This window comes from Peromyscus eremicus, chromosome 2 (genome assembly GCF_949786415.1).
Source record: "Peromyscus eremicus chromosome 2, PerEre_H2_v1, whole genome shotgun sequence".
Classification (NCBI taxonomy): domain Eukaryota; kingdom Metazoa; phylum Chordata; class Mammalia; order Rodentia; family Cricetidae; genus Peromyscus; species Peromyscus eremicus.
Genome location: NC_081417.1, coordinates 132998904 through 133019433, shown reverse-complemented (window position 1 = coordinate 133019433; position 20530 = coordinate 132998904). Strand labels below are relative to the sequence as shown.

Here is a 20530-nt window from a genome sequence, read left to right as displayed (position 1 = left end):
GGCCTTTGTGGAGTAGGTGTGGCCTTGTTAGAGCAAGTGTGTCCCTGCGCATGGGCTTTGAGGTTTCAAAAACCCATACTAGGTCCAGTCTGTCTCGGTCTCTCTGTCTCTCTGAGGCTACAGATCAGGGATCAGGATGTAGTTAGCTCTTAGCTACTTCTCCAGCACCATATCTGCCTGCTGCTGTTTTCCCTGCTGCCATGCTCCCTGCCATGATGATAATGGACTAAGCAAGTCCCCAATTAAATTCTTCCCTTTATAAGAGTTGCCTTGGTCATTGTGTCTCTTCACAGCAATAAAACGGTAACTAAGACACATTGCTCGCTATTTAGTTTTACAAGAACAACAAAAAGAAAAGACACTTTACAGAAGAAAAAAATTAAGATACATTCTGACAGACTGGTCTGTAAACAATTAACTGCTTACCATCCAGATGAGGGTAATAATGCACCTAACCAAAGCATTGAGTCATATTTTTAAGTTCTCTCTTTGCACAGTGAAACCTGTCACAGGTAGGTGAATTAAAGATGGAAGAAGTCTGGCTAACCATGTACATCAGCAGGTGTGCTCAAAGGTGGTACCTCCACAGGACACTGGATTTGAGCAGACAGTCCCAATTAACAGAATAATGTGTGGTATAATCCAGAATAGCAATATATTGATTTTTTTTAAATAAAAAATGAGTATGATATAGAATATATCTGTTTTCTTCATCTTATAAAAGTACTTAAGAACTAAGCTATGTTGAAACTAGCATCAAATCAAAGCAAGGAGAAGTTAAATGACTTATGATGACTGAGGCCTGATTAGTATGCTAAGTGCGACGAATTCTTTCTTTTACCTTTTGCATTTAAAAATAAAGCATGCACTGTTTTAGTTTTGAGTTGCTTAAAAATGATAAGCTAAAAAATCAAATAAAAGCCTTTGCTTTTTGTTTGGTTGGAACCTCTTGCTCATCTCTGAATGACCCTGAAAGGCTTCCTTCCTTCCTTCCTTCCTTCCTTCCTTCCTTCCTTCCTTCCTTCCTTCCTCCTTCCCTCCCTCCCCCATCTCTCTCCAAACCAGAGTCTCTGAGCAAAGGAAAGGTGCCCAAAAACCCAGTTCTGCATTCTTGATGGCTACTGCAGCTTCCTACCCTGAAGTTGCCAGCCACCCAAGTCCCTGCCTAAAGTGCTCAGCTTTTGACCATACCTGGGCACAAACCCAGCTTATGGCAGACATGTCATCACCCTTTACCTAAAACCTATAAAGTCTCCCTGCTTTCGTTTGTGGGTGCGGCTTCTCCAGCCTCCATCTCTGGGACTGGAGAACTTTCTCCAGAGTTGCTTTGCTCAAATAAACCTGTTATTATACTTTTTCAGTCCGACTTGATCTGGCTTACTGTGTCAGCAGAGAAACTTATTATAGGAGGAGGGGGAGAAAACCTATTACTTTTTATAACCAAGAACCCTGAGTTAGTTGGCTACTTAGTAGCTGCAGCCATGAGTTTAGGAGCTAACAGGCATATGCCTGGTTTAGTAAAGGAGAGAAGAAGAGGTTGTGAACAGCAGAGTTGAGCAGTAGGTGAACTGACTCTCTGGAATCAAGTAGGGGACAAAGTTATGAGTCACTAGCTACCTGTGCCCAAGATTATTAAGGGACTTTTAAAGACCAAGGCTCTTCAAAGCCCTACTTAAGCCTCCCTCATTCAGAATGATTTGTTCAAAGACACTGAGCCTAGAACCTACTCAGAGCTCTGTTAATATAAACAGTCTCTTTGCTATTTCCTGTCAGGACCTGGAAGGCCAAATCTAGGATCTCAAATGAAACTTTGAAAAGTACAGGCCTCAAATGTCATCAGAGAGGCTTCACCCAGCAACTGACAGAAACAGATGCAGAGACCCACACCAAACCGTAGGCAGACCTCTGGGAATCCTGTGGAATAGGAGGAGGAAGGACATGGGAGCCAGAGGGGTCAAAGACACCATAAGAAAACCCAGAGAATCAACTAACCTGGGCTCATAGGGGCTCACAGAGACTGAATCCCAACGAGAGAGCCCCTGCATGGGACTAACCTAGGCTCTCTACTTGGTCTTGTGAGACTCCTAACAGGTACAAGGGCTGCCTCTGACTCTGTTATCTACTTTTGGGACCCTTTCCTCCTACTGAGTTGCCTCATCCAGCCTCAATAGGAAAGGAGGTGCCTAGTCTGCCTAGTCTTATTGCAACTTGATATGCCACAGCTGGCTGATATACAAGGAAGTCCTATACTTTTCTGAAAGAGGAGTGGATGGGGGAGGGGGAAGGGAGTTTGTGGGGACAGACTGGGAGGAAAAGAGGGAGAGAGAGGAAACCGTGATTGGGCTGGGAAAATAATTAATTAGTTAATAATTTTAAAAAATGTACAGGCCTGTGGAGGAGAACTGAAGTGATGTGTGGGGCTGATGTGTAAGGGCAGTGTAGCTCAGTGTACTGGCCTGACAGTTGTCTTTCCTCACATAGCATGTACCAAGTCACTTTAAGCTTCAGTTTTCTCCTAAGTAAAATGTATCTGAAAATAATTATCCCTAATTTAAAGTTACAGGGAAAATAAATCAAACAATATGTTTGAAAAAACATTAAGTAAGCATTACTTTTTCTTACCACAACAAGAAACATTCCTATTTTACTTTGAATTTTTAAACATTTGCATACTAGTGACCAGAAGGTAGGAAAAATGGAGGAGACATTATTATCAGAAAGGGAACAAACAGGCTTACATACAGGAAACATCTTGTTTTCTGAAAAGGATTGCATAATCACATTCCTTCCACATTGTGTCACTTGCTTCCTAGTCAGGGCAGGAGCTCACTAAACCTCTCACTGTGGGACCTACTGAGGCAGGAGGGAGGAGCCAGAAGCATTATTGGAGGGAAAGAGAAAGGGTATATGCTGGAAATGCTGCGGAAGGTCTCTGCCCTCTTAGTCTGGTCTTTCTGGCCATTTGTCATTGAAAGTCTATGGCTTTCTGAAAGACACGTAAGAGCAGACAGCAGATAGCCTATTCCCCTGGAAGCATAAACCACACAATGAGTCATACTTCTTATCAGCATGGATGCAGTCAGAAGGGGATGTGTGGCTAGTAGTGGCTGGATACAGCCTCCCAGCTATTTTGGCTCTGTGGCCTGCCTGGCTGGTCTAGATTTTCCAGTAACAGAACAGAACTTTCAAAGCAAGAACATATGAAATCAATCTACTCATGAACAAAACCTGGAGAAAAGAGCTTGTCTGGTTTTAGCTTTAAGTAAACTAAAATGATTCCACTATCAGTTCCAAGGCACTTGCTGCTTCCCAGAGCCTTGCAGGCAAGTAGGGGGATGGCAATAAATTTCTTACCCTGACCCGGGACATATGTTTCTTGCAGCATATAGAAGAGATAAGAAGCCTGTTTCCTCTCACCTTGCTCCAAGACCCCTCTGCCTCAGCATCACTAACTGAAACCAATCTACCCTCATCTCACTTAACACAGCTGTACAGTACAGCTGTGCGAGAGCACGATCGGCAATTCATTCCTGTTTTTGTTGCCAAATAATATCTTACTAAGTGGATATACTGAATTTTATTTATCTGTTCCTGGTGAGTATTAAGGTTGTTTCAACTTTTGAGCTGTAATAAACAGTGCGGCTTAGGGTTGGGGATTTAGCTCAGTGGTAGAGCGCTTGCCTAGCAAGCACAAGGCCCTGGGTTCGGTCCTCAGCTCCGGGGGGAAACAAAACAGTGCGGCCAAAACACTCCTGTTTTATAGGGACGTGCTTTCTGGTTTTGGGGTTATATATACCTATGAGTGGAAGTTCTGGGCCATATAGCAACTACATCCAGCTATCTTAACTTCCAAACTGTTTTCTAATGTGTTTGCAGCATTTACCACCTTACCAACAATGTATGGGGGGTCCAATTGTTCTATACCTTCTATAATACTCAGCACCATCCATGTTTTGATTGCAGCTGTATGAGTGGGTGTGAAGTGGCATCGCACTGTGATTTAATTAGCATTTCCCTAATGACAATGATGCTGAGCATGTTCCAAGGCCTTATTGACCATTTGCATATATTCTCTGGAGAAAAAACTACCTAAATAATTTGCCTGTTTATAAGTTAGCATACACAGTAATGGGTTTCATTCAGTATGGCATTTCCACACCTGTGTATAATTATACTTTGTTCTTATTTACCCCCCTCTCCTAGAGCACTCCCACATTCCCTCTTGCTGGTTTCCTTATCCCTTGCAGATAGTTACACCTTCTGTTTTCATGTTGCATGTATTACATTATTGCCACTTTCTCTTTATTCCTTCCCCTCAACCTCTGACCTACACACACACACACACACACACACACACACACACACACACACACACACAGAGTCCACATATAAAATATGTGTATTTGTCTTTCTGAGTCTGGTTTATTTTGCTTAACATGGTAAGTCCCAGTTGTATCCATTTTTTTACAAATACAATTTCATTTTTTATTATGTAGAAATAAAATTCCATAGTGCGTCCGTGCGTGCGTGCGTGTGCGTGTGTGTGTGTGTGTGTGTGTGTGTATCTTTATCCATTTGTTAATGGACATCTTGCCTATTTTAAAATTGGGTTATTTATCTTTTCTATAGCTGAGCTATAAGTGTTCTTTTACATTCTAGAAAGTGATTTCAAACAATAAATCAAATGTCTTCACTCCCTGTAGGCATGTCTGACTGGTGACCAGGGTGCATGTATCCCAAGGTAGCTATGAATACAACACAGCATATTTTTAAACAACAATTTGAAAACATTGACATCCCTATGTTGTTCTCCAATTAATTTAGAACAAAGTCCCAAACTGCCACTCTGGCTTATAAAGCCCCACATGATTAGGCTGTTGCCTGCCTCTACAGCACCTAGTGATACCACCTTCCCCTAAGCCTACATGCTTCTTACATTTTCATTTTGCTCATGCATGTTAGCAGCACAGTGTCAGTGGTTCTGCCTGCACGCCTGTACTCTCTTTCTCCAGATGGCTCCCTTTTATCCCCCAGGTCTCAATTTAAATAACAACTTTACAGACAAACTTTCCTGAAAAAAAAATTCTGAGTAAAGAAGTGGAGAGGGCTCCACAAAGAAACTTTGGGAGATGATAGACATAGTCACTATTTTTATTATGGTAATGGTACCATGGATATATATTTATGTTAAAACTTTTTCAAACTATACATTTAAAATATGACCTTCTTTGTATGTGTTGAAGATTGAAGCCAGGACCTCACTTATGCTACGACACATATTCTACCACTGAACTAGTGATATCTGTAACCACTGAAATGACCTTACTACTCGATTTATTATAAATATTTATGTCTGCCTCACTAGGATAGAAGTGCCATGAAAGTGGGAAGTCTGTCCATTTGTGTCACTGCTGAATCCTCAGCTTGGCTTATAGCTAGGCGTTCAATAAATATTTAGTTGATTAATGAATGCATTCTATAGATGTTTAGAAAAGAAATTCTGAGACAATAGGGTAATTTTCCATTCTTTTAGATTCATTGGTAAACTTCAGACTTAAGAGAATAGAGTTATTATTTTTGCTGCTAAGACTATCTCAAAATCTCTCTTGGATATGATAAAATAGCCTACCTCCATCTTGGGCTTGAAAGTCATCTTATAGTAAAGACAAACTAAACTCATTCCTGTTTATGACTAAATCTCTGCTTCTTAAGGATTGGGCTATGCCCCACCTGTAATCTTAACTAAAAATGGTCTGTATTGTCTGTTCCAGGGAAATGGCAACCATGCCTTTGATTCAGAAAGTTGTTTATAACCACTTGCAACCCTACCTTTTTTTTTTTTTTCAAAAAGTTGTTATGACCACCTTGCAACCATCTCTTTATTTCAGGAGGTTGTTATGACCAACTTGGTATGTTTATGTTCTGCTTCTGTAACCCTGCCTATTTGCCTGACAAATCTCCTACTCCTGAACTATGAAAACCCTTATCTTTCCAAGGTCCAATGCTGATCTCTTGAACTCTGCCTTAGGGAGAAACAGCCCATGTGCAGGAATTAAAAAAAAAAAAAAAGCTTGCTTTAATTAATTTGGCCATGCGGTCTTTCTCCTCACGCCTATAGGATTAGTAGATGATCTCCACTATCATCATTAGAAGTATTATTTATGTTTCATTTAGTCTGTGGCACTACTGTGGTATGCTATATATACTCCCCCATTTCTAGTGGTTAATTTTATAGTAATAGTACTATAATAATGGTGATGTAGTACAATAGCTGTCTAGTATAAAATGTATAATATAGTAATGATAATACAGCATATAGCTGTATTATAGAATAGCTACAGAAATACAACAGAAATTGTCTTAGAGCTTGCTATTTTTCAAGACATGTGCATTTTGTCCATGTGATTTCATTTACTCCTCTCAAGAGCTTTTTGAAGTAGGTATTCTTTTATAAATGGGAACTGAGGTTTACAGAGGTGAATTAACTGTTATTGAAGGGCAGAGCTAGAGCCTATCCTCAATTGCTTTATTTCAAAGGTTCTACTTTGTCCACCCTGTTGTTGTGTTTCTGAAATGTTCATCAATAGTGTTACCCAGCTCATTACACAACTCTCAAGGCTTGGGAGAGACATTTGTCCTGAGAATGACACTTCCAAACTTTGAAATGGGTTGGGGCAAAAGTAGGAGTTGCCTGAGAATAAGTTGGGATATTTAGAAGAGAGAATGTTTTACTTTATCCCGAATTTCATGTCTGGCTTCATTTGACCTCACTTCTGAACTGTTACTGGTTATTCTCTGGCAGCCCTTGGTTTGTCCCTAAGGAGCCAGCCCTCACTCTTCCCCTGCCTAGAGTGAAGTATGCTAGTAAAGACACATTGACCACAACAGACCTGAGAGGTTTCCCTCATTGTCTGAGTTCTGGTTTCAGGGGACTGCAGGGTTCTTTACCTTTGGTGCCAGGTGGCTGCAGATTATCTCCAGTCAAAGAACACCAGCCCACAGGAAAGATGTCCCGGGAGTCAAAGCGGCACCAGTAGTCAAATGCCCCTCGCCACCCATCAAAAGTGACAAGGACCTCTGAGCCACGAACTTCTCCAATAGTGGCTGGACAAATGAAATGAGGGTTCTTCCTGTCTACAGCTTCTAACTTCATTCCCATTCTGAAGAAGTTGTGGGAGGGTGATGGCGGCTCCTAGATGACAAACAGAAATATTCAGACCTACCTTTAATTTGTGAGGTAGCTACACAGATCAAACTTCAAATAAATTAACTGTCACTCTACTCTTTTCTCCTAGTAAATGGATACCTGGTTGGAAGTGTCCCTCTACTTTGTCATTCTTCAGCATTATTTTGGGTTGTTTTTTCTCCATCTTTTAAATGAATTAACCAGCTTTTAAAATTAGATAGAAAAACCTTATTTGGATCTCAACTGCAATGCATTTATAGATTGATTTGGGAAAAAATAACTTTTATTACTGATAACATTAAATCTTACCTATGAATATGATAGCCTTTTCCATTTAAAACTTCAATATAGATTATTCCTGTTTAAAAAAATTTAAATCTACTTTATAAATATATCATGCTTTAAATTTTTTGTTACATTTATTTATTTTGTATGTGGATATATGTGGGGTGTAATGTGCTATGGCACATATGTAGTTAAAATACAACTTATGGGAGTCGTCTTTTTCTACTTTGTGGGTCCCAGGCATAAGACTAGGGTTGTGAGGCTTGTCAGTGAGCACCTTTACCCATTGAGCAACCTTGCCAGTTCCTCATGCTTTTTTACTAAACATTTTCCTTGGCATATTAATATTCCATTTTATCCATGAATGGTATTTTAAAAATTATTATCAAACTATTAATTTCTATAAAGTAGGAATAAATGATGCTTTAAAAGTTGATCAATGATACTGATATATTAACTTCTGTCTGCCTTATTTATCAATAACTGAGAGATACACATGGAAATATTTCCTACTGAGTGCAGGTTTTCCAGTTTTGTTGTGTGTTGTAGAATGAGGCCCTCTGAGCAAAACAGCTGCCACCTTCAGAGCAGCTGCGTCTGCTTCCAACAGACCAGCACTAGCAGCCTGGTGATGTTCCCTCAGAGAAGGAGGACAGAGGAAGGGTCAAATCCAGAGATCTGGCTGCTCTCTCCTGTAGTCATTTGTGTGCAATTCTGCCATAACTGCACACAGTCTTAGGGTCTAGTGAGGTACTAGAGTATAGGCTGGAGAAGGTTATGTGGAGAGAGAAGCTCTACCTACTTATGTAGCTATGGGAAAGCCATCATCCATGCTGGATGAAGAAGACTTTCCAGTGCAGCTGCTGTGAGGTCACTTCCGTTCCTGTAAGCAACCCTTCACTGTGCTCTGGAAGTATGCCCACTTAACTCACTGAATTCCTAGGATGAACTTTGCTTTGTCATTGGGCCTTATAAGGAGAGGCTAGACAGTACTTACATCTTCCTAGGGCAAGAATTCCCACACCTCCACTGATTATCACTTTCTTCATGTACTCTGAGGCTATTTTCATGAAGCACATGTACTATGACTGTTTTGTTTTCTTGGTGAACTGTACTTTTTAATCATCACCTAGTGACTTCTTTTAATGCTTTTAGGTATTAACATCTGTCTGAATTAAGTATACTTTATATCAATTTTATCTTGATAAAGTTTGTCTGGTACTATCTTTTATGTTCTCTCTCTCTCTCTCTGTGTGTGTGTGTACTTAATATAGGATTTTACTATGTATTCATGGCTTGCCTGGAGCTTGCTATATAGATTAGGCTGTCTTTGAATGCATAGAGATTCACCTGCCTCTGCCTCCCAAGAGCTAGAATTAAAGGCATGTGCCACCTGTCTGGTAGCTACTATCAATATTTTTATGTTATTACATTTAAGTAGTATCTGTTACAAATGGTATGTTGCAATTAAAAAAATTCTCATGATAACCAGGGTATCATAATATTTATTTACTTATTTATTTTTTGAGAGGAGGTCTTCATATGTTTCCCAAATTTGACCCAAATGCCTGGGCTTAAGTGATTTTCCCATTTCAGCCTCCTGAAAACTTGAACTGCATACAAGCAGGTGCCACTAAGTCCATCTATATTTATTTGTTTGTTTGTTTGTTTGCCTGTTTGTCTGTCTGTCTATTTATTCTTTTTTGTTTTTCGAGACAGGGTTTCTCTGTGTAGCCGGGGTTGTCCTGGATCTCACTCTGTAGACCAGGCTGGCCTCGAACTCACAGAGATCTGCCTGCCTCTGCCTCCCGAGTGCTGGGATTAAAGGCGTGTACCACCACCACCTGGCTATATTTATTACAGATACCTTACTGTCTATGTTTCTATTTATTTTAAGGTTCTTTTATGTTTTAAAATTAACTAAATTTCCCTTATTTTCCCTGCACTTACTGAGAAGTTAAACATTCTATTTATAGCTGTTTGGTGAATCTCTTAAGATTATAACTTAGTACCTTAAACATTTTTATTAAAATTTCTCCCTCTTTTCTCCTTTACTGACTCAGAAGTTATTTTGTGGATTCTGTTAAGAATTTAACTGTATAGATAACAAAATGTAAACCATCTTTATTTATAGTCCTAGATAATGGAAGAACTTTAGACTGTTTTAAACTACTCCTGGGTTATACTGATATAAGTAATTAATTCCTACATTGCTTTTACTCCTGATTAACAACTTTGTTATTATAGAATATATAGTTATCTACATTTTAACAAATCCATTTCCTCACCAATTCTTCCTTCATCTCATTCTTACTTTTTGGTTCAATTGCTTTCTTTCTGAAACACACTCAACGGCTATGCTAGGCTCTACCTGCACTGGCTTGTTTGATAGTCTGATTTTCACCTCCATTCTGAAATGGCAGTATAGTTGGATGTCACCTCCACGGTAGATGACTTAGTACTTTGAAACACAGTCTAATGCCTTTTGCTTGAACTGCTGCTGTGGAGAAATGTGCTGCAGCTAATGTAACCCTTAGGAAGGCATCCTGCTGATTACTTGCAGATCTTCTGTTTTGACCTTAGTTTCCTACAGTTACGTTGCTTTATTCTTATAATGTATATTTGCTTTGATTATATATGCTGGAAAACTTAGGATCTTTTCAAATACTCTCCCTTTTTACTCTTTTTAATTAGTCTTCTTGAGTTTCATGATCTCCATGTATGAAGTCTCTTTATATTTTCCTTGTTTTTTCTCCTTAGTATGTATTTCCATTTCTCTATTTCTCATTTTATAGTTGAGGGGTAAACTCCTTATATATTATATATTTTGATGGATTTTTTTACAGTACATATGTGCTATTAATCTTTAGTATTAAAGGTTTAAAATTCCTCAGTTTTATTTTCAGATATTCAATTTGGTCCTTTTGAAAATGCGGCATTTAAAATGGTGTTCTGAGCCAGTGAGATGGCTCAGTGGTTAAAGACACTTGTTGACAAGCCTGATAACTCAAGTCCTATCTGCAACCCGAGTTTCAACCCCAGGACCCAAGAGTGGAGGAGAGAATCCACTCCTGTAAGTTGTCCTTTGACCTCCATATATGTATTCTATGGCATGTACTCCTCCTCACAAAATAAGTATGCAAATAGAAATTAAAAAACAAATGTTGTTTTGTATTTCTTATAGTTCTTCAGGCATTTTCAAATACTTAGGTTCTAGTCTGTAACTGATATTTGTATTGTCTAAAAGTACTTGGGGTGTGTGATATTTGTTATGTCTCTATCATGTGAAGTCCCTAGACTTCAACCACAAGGGAGAAGACAATTTAATCAGAGATGGCTGCACCCCACTCCTTCCCAGAGTCTCTTCCTTAGAAATGTCATCACCTTTTTCACTAAGGGCTAAAATTTTTTTTTTTTTTTTGGTTGTGAGCCTAGCCTTTAATGGCTGAGCCATCTCTCCAGCCCAAAGGGCTAAAAATTTAAGGGATGATTTTAGGATGCAGCCAGGCTCTAAGATGTACTTTTTTCCTTGATGGGCCCAAACATCATCTTGTGTTTTATCAAGATTCTATAAAGATTGGCAGAGCCCCCCAAGACAGCTATGCACTTAGCACATATGTTTAACACTGTTGTTTTTCTTACTTTCTAGTAAGCTCCACAAAGCATGGAAGAGAGTATAATGACTCTTCCCCCACATACCCACCTCACAGTTCAAGATATTTCTCATTGAAAGAGGTTTCAAGTAGCCCAATATATTATATTTGGAAACCAGAATGTTCTCATGATTTATATTTGACTAGCAGCACAGGCAAACCTAACTCAGTCATTTTTACAGTAGCTCTCACCCCACTGGAGAAGTTAACTATCAGCAGGCTGACATTCTCCCCTCTTGAGGCACAGAAAAAATAAACACAGGTTCCCCATCCCTGTTCTGTCCCTTACTGGCTATGGGACTGTGAGCAAATTCCTTACTCAGAAGCATGCTTTCTTGGGGCTGGAGAGCTGGCTCAGCAGGTAAGAGCACTCACAGGCTACTCTTGCAGAGGACCCAAGTTTGGCTCCCACACCCATATGGTGGTTCACAACCATCCTTAACTCCTATTCCAGGGACTCTGACACCCTCTTCTGGCCTTCACAGGCACTAGGCATGCATGTGGTACAAATGTATTAATACAGGCAAAACACCCATACACATAAATAAATAAATAAATAAATAAATAAATAAATAAATAAATAAATAAATGCAACTAAAAACTTTAAAAGTATGCTTCCTTAATGATTAAGTGAGTTGAATAATTCCTAGTAGATATAAGCCAGATGTGGGTATTAAATGTGATAATATGTATAAGGCTACAGACATATTATAGATAATTAAATAACATTTTTACCTATTTAGAACACAGACTACAGAACTCTGTAAGAATTACTCCTTTAGGTTTGTACTATATTTTGAGGTTCTAATAAACACATTTTAATTTCTTGACAACCCTGTTAGGCAGACAGAGTTAATTCTGCAGATAAAGTCAGAAAAGATCTTATTAGATTAGCTTGTTATTGGCAGCTAGAATCCCCAAACCAGAAATCCTATCTCATTCTTTTTTTCCCCCTTGGTTTTTTGAGTCAGGGTTTCCCTGTGTAGCTTTGGAACCTATCCTGGAACTCACTCTGTAGCCCAGGCTGGCCTCGAACTCACAGAGATCCGCCTTCCTCTGCTTCCTGAGTGCTGGGATTAAAGGTGTGTGTCACCACTGCGGCGTGTCTCATTCTTATAGTCTAATACAATTCTCTGAAGATAACATCTGCTTCATAGACTTAAATCTTCTACTGAACTAGTTTCTGAGAAGCAGCTTCAGGCCACAGAAATAAAAGAGGTGGCAGAGGCTCAGTAATTGATAGAAGTATTTGACTTTTTTTTTTCCTTTCTTTTTTGGTTTTTGTTTTTCAAGACAGGGGTTCTCCGTGTAGCCCTGGCTATCCTGGAACTTCATCTATAGACCAGGCTGACCTCCAACTCAGAGATATATCTGCCTCTGCTTCCTGAATGCTGCACTGCCTGGCTAATTGATTTTAAGAAGCTTGCAGATCATGATAGCTGAGGGACAGTATACCTTGTGGAAAATCTTGGTGGGAGCCATCTCTGCTCCATTTAGTGTCTTCAAAAGGAACATGGGCCAAGAGGAGGCATTCAGCCGAAATCCTGCAGTAAATATAATGGAGAACAGGTTAAAAAAAATGTTCCCAAAGGGCAAGGTGATAGCAAGTTCTCCCTCTGGAATCCAGCTACTCCTGTCATATCTATGCTATGACAGTCACAGGATCCTAGACCCTAGAAAAGGGCTTAAAAAATGGACAAGAGAAATGCTCATTAGACAGATGAAGGAAAGGAGGCCCATTGGAGGGAATGTAAATTGATCCTAGGTAATTCAGCAAATAGGTGGTGCAGCAGGTTCTCCAAACCAATGTTTTGACTCCACGACAAATATTAGCACAATTCCTCAAACACTTTCCTAAATAAATCCAAGACAGATATAAGATAGGATGAACAGATACTTGGAAATGATCTAAACAGTAGACTATAAAATTGGATTTAACAGTCTCTTAAAAAAAAGTTGATTAAGTCAGTTTATAAGTCTACCACAAGTAAGTCAATCACTGTAAATTAACACACTATTTTCCCATGGTTCTCTGAAGACAGTCACACCATGCACACATACCTTTTTACTTCCTTGTCTTCTTAAATAACTAAGAAAAATGAATGATGAGACTGAAGATCGTTCTATCCCAAATTATTCATTTTCCCAAAAAGTAAGAAGCCTAAAAATGTAATTGTCCATTGAAATTCACAAAGTCAATGAGAATGTACCATTTAATTAGTGTGTTGTAAAAATTAAGATCATTATTAAACTCGGTCTTCTGATTTGATCTCCAAGTCCTCCTTTCAATTTGGCTTCAACTCCCTATCCTGAAATGGTTTTGAAACTGCCTCCCGACCGTGGCCTTCTCATCATAGTCAGAGGACAGTCTACGCCAATGCTGACCATATGGAGCTAACTGTAGGTGAATTTCTACACAGCCTTAGTAAATAAGAAACACGGAGCCAAATACAAGGGTAATATCCCAAGAGATCAGAAAAATAGCGAATAGCCACGGCTAGCCTTAGCTTACCACCTCGATGTCCTTCCCCAGAGAGCTTCTTCCTGTCTAACCTGCCTTTATTGCCTTCCTGTTCTGCCTTCTCATTGCCTCTAAGCCCAGCCACATCACTTCCTCGTCACTGCCTGTCTATACAGACCTCCAGGTCTCTATGGTTGGTACTGGGAATAGGGGTGCGTGTCACCACACTTGGCTGTGTCCTTGACCACACAGAGACTCTGCCTGCCATGTGATTGGATTAAGGGCATGTGCTACCACCGCCTGACTTCTGTTTATGGCTCGCTATGTGACCTCTGATCTCCAGGCAAACTTTATTTATTAACATATAAATAAAATCACATTTCAGCACAAATAAAATATCACCACACTTCCCCCTTTTATTCTAATAAAAAGAAAAAAGAAAAAAGTTATAACTAATACAAGAAAAACTATATACAATAAGCACAATAACTATATACAATATATACAAGCAATAAATACCTCAACAATGTCTAGCCCATTTGTATTTGACAAACTCAGGGAAAATATTCCATTATCTATCCTACTTTGGTAAGTAATGTACCTGATTCACTTTTTGTCCTAACTTATATTATTAACAGAGAACTATCTTATAATGTATAGGCGGGACAAGCAGAGAAGAGAATTCTGGGAACAGGAAGGCTAAATGAGGAGACACTGCCAGCCACCACCAGGAGAAGCAAGATGTAAAGATACTGGTAAGCCACGAGCCACGTGGCAAGGTATAGACTTAAGGAGGCAATAGTAAATTATTGAAGGTTTCCAAATGTGCAAATGACACAATCCAAGTAAGCAGCCTGAGACCTTAGCCTTCACCTTTACCCACTACATTGAAATTAATATGCAAGTAAAAATGAAAAATCACCTTTTGGAATTGGCACTAAAAACTATAGTTAAATTCAGGAGAAGGAGAAAAGAAAATGAAAGTTAAGAAGGTACTATACCTCCATACGATTTACATTTTCTGTCCCCATCTGACACTGCTAAGTCAACCTTCCTAAGATGAAATAGGTTCTTGGGAGAGCTCATCCCTATCAAAAATAGCAATAACAAGGTGAGCATTTTATCACTTAATCTAAAACTGCCATCTCTAACTTTTTTGCTTGCTTAGCCTCTTTTCTCTTTTGAAAAAACAAGAATAATACTCTAAGTCCACATGGTTTGGTGGGGATCTTAATCAGGCTGCCCTACCTACCTGGCCACAGGGTGGAAAATAATGTCATGTTTGAGCATCAGAGTCCTTTAGATAAAAATTGTATGTGTAATTGTGGGCCAATTACCTTGTAGCATTACAAGTATACTAAAAAAGGGTCATCGCTGTAAGAATATGTATAAACTCAGCATTGCTGCATGGAAACATACCCAAATAAGAACAAAGTAGGCCTGGGATGGAAAGAACTATAGCATTTAGAACAACCTGTTAAGACACAATACCAGAGGAGGGCGGTGGTGGCGCACGCCTTTAATCCCAGCACTCGGGAGGCAGAGCCAGGCGGATCTCTGTGAGTTCGAGGCCCATCTGGGCTACAGAGTGAGTTCCAGGAAAGGCGCAAAGCTACACAGAGAAACCCTGTCTCGAAAAACCAAAAAAAAAAAAAAAAACCCAAACAAACAAACAAAACAAAACAAAACAAAACAAAACAAAACAGACACAATACCAGATCATTTCTTGACCTTCTTGGTTGTAGGACTAAATAATTCTTGCCTCCTTCCTTTTTTCCCTTCTCTAATCTGGCTTGAGCTAGGCTTTTGATCATAGTTTGTTTGTTTGTTTTGTTTTTTAAATCAAAGTCCTCAAGAAATTCAAGAGACTGGTGTGTGTGTGTGTGTGTGTGTGTGTGTGTGTGTGTGTGTGTAAAAGATAGAGAGAGAACATGAAGGCATACCCAATTAGATGCCTGCACAATTAATAAATTCAGGTGTCATGCCCTCAGTTTCTAATGACTAAAGGGTCCAGTCAGGTAACTCAACTTCACTTTTAAAGAAAGGGTCACTGAGAGTTTTCCAATTCATTTGGAACTCGAGGAGCTAAAAAATCCTTTCAGCCATATACCATATAAGGGCATCAGCACAACAGCCAATGTGTACTGAGTGTATTATCCACTTTACATGCCATTTCTTACTTAACATTTGAAATGATACCATGAAGAAGACACAATTACCTGGTTTATAGAAGATGAAATGGAGATAGAGTGGTAGGTTGTCTAATGTCACATTAGTGTGGTGAGGACAGATTTCAATATGTGATGGTTTAGCTCTAATCTTACAGTTCTTTGTTTATTATCTCCTAACAAGCATCTTTAGGAGCAGAAGGGCAAGATACACAGGTTATTAGCAAGGCAATACTAAAGAGTCTTAGTCCATGTCCTCCAAGGTGATGTGGGTCTCTTTCTCCATCCAAATTTAAGAGAATAGGTAATTTATTTTAATATTCTTGGAAGGCATAGATCTGAGTTTTACACTGAAAAGGAGCTTGGAGGTGAACTACTCAAAGATTTCATATTGCAAAAGACAAAGCTAACGTAAAGAGAAGGCAAGAAACTCTTCATGGCCACTCAAGCTGCTCTTGTAGTCATGCTGGAATCCTGGGACTTATTTTAATGTGTGTTTATGTGTGTGTGAGTGTAGGTGCATGTAAACATGGAGGCTTCATGTGCATTTGGAGGCTGGAATCACTTCTCCACCTTATTTTTTGACTCAGGAACTTTTGAACCTGGAGCTCACTAATTGGATGTACTGTTTGTTCAGGAAGCCCCATGGATCTCCCTGTCTTATCTCTCTCCTTAACCTACTAGGCTATCTCCAAAAGTTAGTATTTATTACACATGCATGTGTAGGCTCCACTGAACTACTAAGCACTTTACGTGAGTTACTCACTCTTTAATTCCAGACAGAGGTCTGAATCAGATACTAGAAAATGGGCACTGCTTCCGGAGCCAGATGGCCTAGTTAAGGGCCAGCTGATGTTTTCCAGGTGTATAATGTTTCCCAAAGTAAAAAACCTCTTTAAGCTTCAGTTTCCTTAACAAAGTGGGATAAAGATAGGAATCATCTCAATGGGTTGTTTTATGTATTAAGTTAATATATGAAAAGGACATAAAACAGTGCCTGGCATATAGTAGCAAATAAATTATGACTATTATTTTTAATTACTAAAGATGAAGACTAAGGCTTAGAGAAACTGGGTAAAATACCCAAGGTTAGTAAAGTAGTAAACAGTAAAGCCAGGATACCAACCCCGCTCCCTTGTGTTCCAGAGGCTCCATTACCAGCCATCACATTAATATCTTCAATGATTTCATCACAGTCCTACGACATTGTCTTAGTTAGGGTTACTATTACTGTGATAAAACACCATGACCAAAAATAGCTTGGGGACGAAAAGATTTATTCTAGCTTACAACTCTCAGGTCACAGTCCATCATCAAAGGAAGTTAGGCAGGAACTCAAGGCAGAAACCTAGAGGCAGGAACTGAAGCAGAGGCCAAGGAGGAGTGCTGTTTACTGACCTGCACCCTGTGGCTTGTTCAGCTTGCTTGCCTGGGCATCCAGGACCACTTGCCCAGAGGTGGCACCATCCATGGTGAGATGGACCCTCCCAATTCAAACATCAATTAACAAAATGCACCACAGGCTTGCCCACAGGCCAGTCTGGTGGGAGCATTGTCTCAATTGATGTTCTCTCTTTCCAAATGACTCTAGCTTGTGTCAAGCTGACATAAAAACTAGCCAGTACACATATGTAACTTGGTAAGAAGAACTGGGGCTTACAAAGTGGTGAAAGAGGGAAGAGAAGTGAGATAAAAACAATCTGAGATTCTCAAGTTAAACAATGGCCTGGGATGCTTCAAGATAAAGGACCTTTAGCCTCTAACTGTGGAAGTACCACAGTCATCCCCATACTTTTCCCGTCAAGTGCTGACCGCCAATCTATCTTTAGTCCAGACCTCTGCCCTGAGTTTCATATTCCCATGTCCAACTACCTTCTTCAGTAACTGCTGGATGTATAATGAGCTCACAAAGAGTAAGTCTAATATAGCACTCTTAATGTTTTTATCCTTCTATACTACTCCATTGGAAGCCAGGGAACATTGTGGAAGAGGGAATAGAAAAAAAGAAAGAGCCTGGCAGTGGTGGTGCTGCACACCTTTAATCCCAGCACACAGGAGACAGAGGCAGGCAGATCTCTGAGTTTGAGACCAGCCTGGTCTACAAAGTATGGTCCAGGACAGCCAGGGCTACACAGAGAAACCTGGTCTCAAAAGATGGAGGAGGAGAAGGAGGGAGAGGGGGAGGAGGAGGAGAAAAATGAGCCAGAGGAAAGGGTAGAGTGTTGTGGAACACTGTCCTCTGAGCACAGCATCAACAGTATACTCAGGATCTCAGCTGTGACTATTTACACAATACAGGCACAAGATTGAGCCTGTCACTATCCTGCCACATAATGGGAAGAGGTTCATGAAGCTTTACCCCTCTTTGATGAGGTATAAGCAGTTAATGGTTGCTGCGGTGAGGGAAAAACGTTTTCCTTTAGTGGTGTAGCCACTTATCCCCCTATAAATAATCCCACACACATGCTTCTACACAACCCAGTGAGACTATTTGTGTCACCTATAAATAAATTAACTAATTAAAGACATTAAAATAGGAGGAGGACTAGGTGGGAAGAGAAAGAGGATTGGTAGGAATGGAAAGAGCACAAGAGAGGATAATAAGAGGTGAATAGAATCAAAATACATTATATGCATGTGTGTAAGTGTCAGAATGAAATCCGGTATTATGTATAACTAATACATTCTAATAGAACAAGTGACAATAAACCTTAATGTATATTTTTTTCAATTAGAATAAGATTGATAGGCATTTTACTGAAAGGAAAAAAACCTCCATTTGTTAAGTGAGTGTCAGAAATTAATGGATGGTTCACCATGTTATTCCATTTAATTGTCACAAAAGTCATACATTCCCACAAGAGCTTATTAATGATGTTTCAGGTGAAGCAACTGAAACTTGAGGTTAAAGTCAAGGTACAGCAAATTACTATTGGCCACACAATCTTGAATCAGTCCTGGCACAGCCTGCAAGTGCTCTGTGCTCACTTGGCTAGGATTGTTTTAAAATTTTCAAGAAGAAGCCATTCTAAAGAGTTTCCAGGTGTTCCTGGCAGTCACTGGATAAGCTACAGTCCAGCTGTCCAGTAAACTACCAAGTGTTGGATCTACATGTGGATCAACAGAGCTCTACGCCAATCGTAATTTGCCCCCTCTAGTGGCACGAAACAGAACATCATTCACTGCAGGTGAATGCACCCAACTCTGCCATTTACCACTGTCTTTTGTGATAAGCTTTAGGGAGTTACTAGAAGCTAAGACTATCAGTATGACTCCATGGCTCCTAGCCTAGGCTCTCCTCCCAGAAGAGCCTGGCATGTGAATGTGCACACAGAGGTGTGCCATTAACTCACGAAAGTCCTATGGACTTTCCTTTCCTTTCCCTGTTTCTGTATTTATCACCAAGGACAGTGACCTGAAGCACTACTTCCAACCCTGCTTTGGGGTTATCAAATTTTTACTCTGAGAGTGGAAGAAAGGAGAAATAGAACTAGAAGAGAGGTGCTGAGGAGTAGAATATACGTCTGCTTTTATTTGAGAAGACTTCCAGGCTTCCTCTTGGTTCTAGCAAGTCTACTACCACCATTTCCCTGTTGTACCTGCAACTCAGATTTCACTGGCGGTAGGAGCTGTGACTGGTCTTGATGCAGGCAAAGGTACAGATGTGGCTGTACAAACTTTTCTTGCATTATCAGTGCCAAGAGTCTTGCTGCAGAGGTCAGTGAAAACTTTTAAAAATTACCTTTATAAAATAAGCATTTAAGGTACCATGGTAAAAGCCTCTTCTAAAATTTTGATTGTATTTCTCCTACAAAATTTTACAAATTTCTATAAAGTTCAAAAGACAATAAGTGTATCTTAAAAGAAAAAAATCTCTCCACTGACCCTGAAAGCTACCTAGCAAGTAAAAAGATTGAACAGTGATACAGAACATACAAAGGGTTCCTTTCAAATCAGCAAAGCACACATTTATCAGACGGTAACCAATGTTGCTGAGCAAGCAGTTTATGCTGAGTTGTTCACACTCCTGACTAGGTGCCTCCCCAGGGGCTAGCCTGCTCTAAACCAGTGATTCACAGTGTTGAACACTGGACTCTTCAGCGGTGATTTACAGGGTATATCAGTTTTCTACTGCCCCCAAATTCTGACTTAAGCCATTTAAGACCTAGAGAGAGAACTTATTTAAAGCTCCCTAGTGATTTTACCAGATATCCAAGTTTTAGAACTACTGTTCCAGAAACCCTCTTTAGAATTAAACACAGTATTTAGTAGGAGAAGGGTTCAATAAGAACAGGAGTTCTGAGGAAAAGGTTGCCATCTGAGACAACTTAATTGAAGAGGCTTGCCCTACCTTCCTATCTTGAGCCATGAGGTCTATGATGTTTTCATTTGGTAGCCTGAGCAGACTAAGACACTTTATCATGTATCAAGTTATAAGCAGACTACTACTAGACTTTCTATTCTTTTATAGTTCAGCCTATCCAAGCAGCAGTTGCACATGGGTTTAACCAGAGGCTTTATAGTCTGTTTTAACTTTACTTACAAACATTCTTTCCTTTGCAGAGGTCCTAGAGATCAGCCTCAAGACATTAGACTTTGCAGCAAATGTGTTCACCTGCTAAGTCATCTTGCAGGTCCCAACTGTGTAATTTGTGGATTCTTAATTATAACTGACTTTTTATTTTGTAGGAGTTCAACTTTTTCTAATTCGTATTAACTCTTTGAGTAGTCTATACAACGTATTTTAAACATATCCATCCTCTCTGTAACACAAATC

At 39.6% G+C, this 20530-nt stretch overlaps 1 protein-coding gene across 1 annotated transcript in view; it reads right to left on the bottom strand.

The window, feature by feature from the left end:
• The window catches only part of Scmh1 (Scm polycomb group protein homolog 1), a 92370-nt gene that overhangs the window by 53772 nt on the left and 18068 nt on the right, over positions 1-20530 (bottom strand). Inside the window, exons 4-5 of the mRNA XM_059254883.1 lie at positions 12580-12668; positions 6949-7192 (exon numbers count right to left, since the gene is read on the bottom strand). Of these exons, the coding sequence (XP_059110866.1) occupies positions 6949-7192; positions 12580-12668 (333 nt within the window). The remainder of the gene's footprint in view (positions 1-6948; positions 7193-12579; positions 12669-20530) is intronic.